Source organism: Triticum aestivum, chromosome 4D (assembly GCF_018294505.1).
Source record: "Triticum aestivum cultivar Chinese Spring chromosome 4D, IWGSC CS RefSeq v2.1, whole genome shotgun sequence".
Classification (NCBI taxonomy): domain Eukaryota; kingdom Viridiplantae; phylum Streptophyta; class Magnoliopsida; order Poales; family Poaceae; genus Triticum; species Triticum aestivum.
In genome coordinates this window covers 464,935,549-464,941,176 of record NC_057805.1, presented here as the reverse complement: position 1 = coordinate 464,941,176, position 5,628 = coordinate 464,935,549, and the positions used below count along the sequence as shown (strand labels likewise).

The window sequence follows — 5,628 nt, the reverse complement described above, 5'->3', positions numbered from 1 at the left end:
GCAGTGGCGGCATGGCCCGCCTGCTGGGCCCTCGTGCAGCATGACCTGTCGGCCCGGGAGCGGCAGCGGCAGCGGCTGGCCGCCTCGTCCAGTGGCGGCGTGGCCCACCTGGGCTGGCCCGTTCCGTCCCAGCTCCAGGCGCTGTAGCAAACACGTTATATCCCTGCGGCCGCCTCCTGGCGTGGCGGCAGGGCCGGCCGCCTCAAGCCGTGGCGGCAGGTGCCACGTGTCGCCTACCGCACCTGCCGCCACGGCTGAGGGGGTCCTTTTTGTCAATTTGTTCAATGAGTGGTCGACAATAGCAATTGGCAGGTGGTTCTTTTGGACAAAAAATCAAACAAAACGGCTGGAATTCTTGGTGATCATTTTTCTTCTTCTTTATTTTAAGTTACGACTCTTTGCTTCTTCTATCACAGGGAAAGTTGTCGATCTCTGAAAGACTGAAACCCTGCGCTTTCCACTCCAAGATTTGTAGGAAGCCCGAGGAGTGCTTTCAGCGCCGCTTAGCCCTTCGGTTTGGCCTGCATAAAGACGGTCCAGTACCAATAATTTCATTTTAGGAGCAATACGTAACAATAACATCCTTCAACAGAGGAACTGCACAAGATTACGATATAATCCATCCAGTGGTCTATGAACTGTCTCTATTTGGTCATCGAGGCACATCACTGAGAACACGTGAGTCACAACCTTGAGGTGTTAACCATCTTCTAAACTATAACTATATACAACTAACATGCCTGACTTTGTCGCACCCTTGAGATAACATCAAACTACCCCAAAAGAAAAAAGAAAAGAAGCTAGGCAACTACTAGATGAAGTATGCACTCCGGTGTCAGTAGTCATCAAAAAGTTGAGAAAGCTGCTCATCGGTCCATTCTGGTACAGAAGCCACTGAAACCATCTTATGACTGGAAGGTAATGTTCCGCCGGTGGCAGATATTGAGCAATTTTCTTGAGTTGGCTGGAGGCTACCCGCACTTGCGCCATGGATGTCCCTTTGCTGATGCTCGGGCTTCCTGATCGGATTGTGATCACCGAGGAAATCATCTGCTATGTCATCCAGACCATTGCTATCAGAAAGCCTTGCATCACTCTTAAGTTTTTTACTACGAGGCTGCATCGAATCATCGTCAGAGAGTTGCCTCAGATTTCCAGTACAGGAAGCTTGCGAACAATCTCTGCTTCCAGCCATAACTGAGCTTCCACCTAGAATCGGCTGTGTGCATCTTGTATCTGCAACCGGGTTTTGCTGCTGATGCTCATCCCTGTTGTTGATCATTTCACCACCTGTGAGTTTTCTCATTATATCGTCAGCCGAAGTTTCAGCTTCACTGCTTATCCCATACTTGGGTACGCTTCCTCCTTGTTTCAGCTGGCAATTAGCTGGATTCATGCTAGAAATGATTTTCTGCAGCTGCTGGCTGGTGTTTAAGCCTGGCAAATTCTTTATTTGAGAACCTGAATCCATTTGCTCCATCCGTTTCTCGTGATGATTTTGTACGCCATGAGTATCTTTGTCCATTCTCAGAATACTACTGTTAACAGCTTTTGCTGCACCGCCATTATCACAAAGTAAGTCGACTATCCGGCCATCCTTGGTCCTCGAGAGCTTACTGAAGATCGCTGTCATTCCATCAGTTGTTTCTGCTCCAGCTTCCCTTTCCATGTTATCTCCTTGGCCTGCAAAACTCATTGTTACTTTGCATTTCACTATGGAAAGCACGGCAAATCACCATCAAATTTTGTTGGGGGGATGAATAAAGAGAGAGATTTGTAAGTCACCAGGCTGTTGGCTTTGCCTTTCAGAATTACTTGATGGAACTGCTTGCTTATATGGGGAGACACTGTCATTTTGCAGCACCTGGAAATGTGAACATCATTATGAGTTCATGACCTAAGATGAACTTTTGTGATGCAACAGTTACGACATAAAACATAACGGCAATTCAAAACTGAGGAAATATCATCTCGAAAGTGATGGCGAAAGATGATTACACAGTTTTCAGGTCCTGAGACTTGAGAAGCAATTAAATTCAGGTAATTGTAATGACCAAACAAGTACCAGTGCATATAACTAGAACTCCGCTCTATCTTCTATATTAATATAACCAGGTAATCCCTTTTGCCACGTTTCGAAAAAAGAACTCCAATCTATGACACATATCCATAATTTAAGTCTGAACAATTACATAAAAACATGGGCATCTAAGTGCAAGTAAGCTTCAATAGTGTTCTCTAATCTGCTTTATTAGTCACAGCTAGATTTTTATGGGACAGATTCTTACTTATAATGCATCTTATATTTTGTTCCTTCAAGTCTGTACAATATAACTTCTTCAAGTACCAGAAAGGGCAACCTAGTAAAATTCAGTCATAAAAATGACATAATTTTGTCAGACACCTCCACCAGGAGGGTCCATCCATGAATTATTATGATAGTCCAAGTGTATAATAACTAATGAAACTTTAAGTGTGGAAGGGTATCAAAAACAAGCTAAGAGATCCCACTTTTCATTAGATACAGTATATACATAGCTACACTAATATGAGCTCAAAGCAGTCCACCTTATTAAACCCAACCCGCACACACACGGTCACACCTATACGCACCTCATAAGCAACCTTGACTTTGAGTATGTAGTAAACTAATTGCTTTGTATTATAATACATTACTTTATAGAAAAACTTAAGGAATATGTAGTAAGATAATGCGTAATTTGCCTACGTCAGCACCTATAAAAGTGTAATATGTAAGTGTATGAACAATACCTTTTCAACGTTTTTCTGGGTAACATTCAGATAGCACACTGTGCTAGAAGGGCGAAGAACAGCCACCTGAAATCGACAATAGATTCAACAGTGAAGCCAATTTCGTGGCAGCACAATAGAGTAATTTAATAACAGAACTAACATTTTGTTCACAAGTTATATACCCTTACCTGTTTGAGAACAATGACAGACCCAACTGATAAACCCTTTGAAAGGTTTTCATTTGATAGAACTTTCTTGTGAACTGATGCATCAATAGTACCAGATGGGTCCTATTAAGAACAACTCATTGTCAATTCATACTAAGAATTGAAAGGCATGTAATTATTATCTTCTAATCAATCTTCTCCGGGCAAAACTTAGTTGTTGGAAAGTTCATTCAGATCAAAGTTACAACTCTCAAGACATGATGTAAGTATTGAAATATAATCTATCTGGCAAGCAAACATTAGCTTCTCCTTCAAATTATTTAGGAGAAAAGAATGGTTCTCCCAAATGTCATGACAAGGACTACTTGGATTGGAATTTTTTCCAGCATCCAAATGAACTCGATGGAAAGAAAAAAAACTCACATTTCACATGGTAATCAGCGAAACTCAATGTCGATGCTACAGAATTCCAAGAAACTAAACATAATAACACTAGGCTGTGATGTTCATGGTCACCTTCAGATTCAGCATGAGATCGCCGTATCCATTTGGTGTGCACAGTGTCACCACCCCGACAACCTGATCACAACCAAGAACCCTCGAACGAATCAATCCACCACACAGATATCACCAGCAGTGGCAAAATGATATGTTTCGGAGAAAGACAATAAACAAGGAGAAGACAGGGGAGTACACGCACCCGACACGCTCGATCTAATGCCCGGTCGACACGGATCTTCCCGATGCCTGGCTGCTGCCACCCGCGGTCTCCACCTGCGTTCCAAACCACCTCAGATGCTAATCACAGCAACAGCACTCGAACTGGCATTTGAAAATGCTGCCCGCCCTTTTCCATACTGAACTTGGACATATGAGAGTTCCGAATCGAAATCTCTTTCCGAACACGAAATGCAAAACCTTTGACGGAAAAAGTTGCTACCAATTGCAGCTCACCGAGGTACCGCAGCGCCCCGAGCCACGAGTCAAGCAGGAAGTCGGCGTCCGCAGTCTGGCCGTCCGCGCGAATCGCGGGGACGGATGATAGCGGAGAGCGGAGGCGCATCGCTTCCCGGACGGCGGAGGCGGAGGCGAGCCCGGGGATGCGCCGGTGGGAGGAACGCTGATTGGAAGTGGTGCAGCGGCGGAGGAGGGAGGAAGGGGGGTTGAGGTGGCGGTGGCGGTGGAGGTGGAGGTCGGAGTCGTCGATGTCTTTTACCGAGGCGGCGCAGCGGGGCAGTTGGGCCATAGGTGAGTGGAGGTGGAGTACAGTGGGAAGGGTCCCGAACCTGGCCAACGGCCCATGGTTCGCGGGCTGGCCCGGCATGTGGTTAAACGGGCCGTGTCTGGCCCCCGGCAACCCTAGGGTTGTGCTCCTCCGCGGGGGCGAGGCCAACGTGTCGGCACAACACGACACGTTTAGCTGGAAATACCTCATTCCCCAGCGTCATGCCTCCTCTTCCCCCCCTCTCCTTTTCTTCTCCCTCGCCTGCCCTCATGGCATCGCTGCGCCGTTCAAGCCGCTTCAGGTCGGGAACATATCTGGTGCACCGGGGCAATTGGTGCTACCGGTGCACCGGACTCCGTTGCACATTAAAAAATGTTCGAAAAAATCCGAAAAAAATAATGCATTGACACAACATCAATGTAAGTTGTCACAAAAATTTGAATCAAAATTCTAAACATTGCTCAAGATACAAAAATGAGAAATTTGACATAAATGTGCTAATGGGCCAAAACTGAAGCCCAACCTGTGTTATGTACTATTCAGTGTCAAAATTATCATTTTTTATCTCGAGCAATGTTTCGAATTTTGGTTTGAATTTTTGTGACAATGCACTAAAAATTTTACGGATTTTTTTGAACATTTTTGAATGTGTAACAGGGGATCGGTGCACCGGTAGCACCAATTGCCCCGGTGCACCAGATACATTCCCATCGTCGCCCTACACGACCAACCGCTCCCGCCGAAGCTCCAAGCGCCCAGATCAAGTCGCCCTTTTGCGTCGTTCTTGGTGAATCTGGCGAGATCTGGCCAGAAATTGTGTCGTCGGCGCCCGCTTTGCCTCCTATAGTCGGGAGATGACGACGGCCCAAAGTAATTGGGCCAAAAAGGTCACACGACCCATAAGGGATAAACATGGCACGGGCCGACACATTTAACTATGCTTTTATTATGGAGAGAGGTTGAGCTATGATCGGCTGTTACATTTGGAAATGGGCCTGGTGGGTATTAAATGAAAGTACATACTCAATAGTGGCTCGAAGAACAAAGAAAGTGATGCAATGGTAAAAAAACCTTCAAGGGAATGACAGCAAGCGATGCTACGGGAACGTGGAGAAGAAAAGATAACGAAGAAATGAAGTGAAGTGGGTGGGATTTGCTGAGGTGGCTAGATGATGATATGGACGGGCTGCATGTTGAGAGAATAGGTAGTAGTGGGGATCAATTTCTTAAGAATGTAAGATGTGTCATGCCCGGGGCACGAGGTGAGGCATACGTGCCAGCACGACATGACCTGTTTATAAACGGGCCGCTGCAGACTGTGCCGTGCGTGGAGCGACATGTTGGCCAGGATTGAGGGTCCCGTTGGACCTTACATAAGGACCCGAAAAACTAAAAATTACATATTGATCCCTCAAATTTGCATAGAAAACCCCGAAGAGACAAAAATGTGCAATTGGGTTTTATCTACTCCTGAACAGAATC

General features: G+C 45.8%; 1 protein-coding gene across 1 annotated transcript; it reads right to left on the bottom strand.

The window, feature by feature from the left end:
* Positions 1 to 593: 593 nt before the first annotated feature.
* LOC123097078 (uncharacterized) lies at positions 594 to 4,167 on the bottom strand. Its single transcript, XM_044518845.1, has 7 exons — positions 3,876 to 4,167; positions 3,622 to 3,695; positions 3,438 to 3,500; positions 2,943 to 3,044; positions 2,773 to 2,838; positions 1,786 to 1,864; positions 594 to 1,683 (listed from the first exon to the last, which is right to left on the bottom strand). The coding sequence occupies exons 1-7, from the start codon at positions 4,165 to 4,167 to the stop codon at positions 836 to 838; spliced, it is 1,524 nt and encodes a 507-aa protein (XP_044374780.1). The 3' UTR covers positions 594 to 835.
* Positions 4,168 to 5,628: the final 1,461 nt, after the last annotated feature.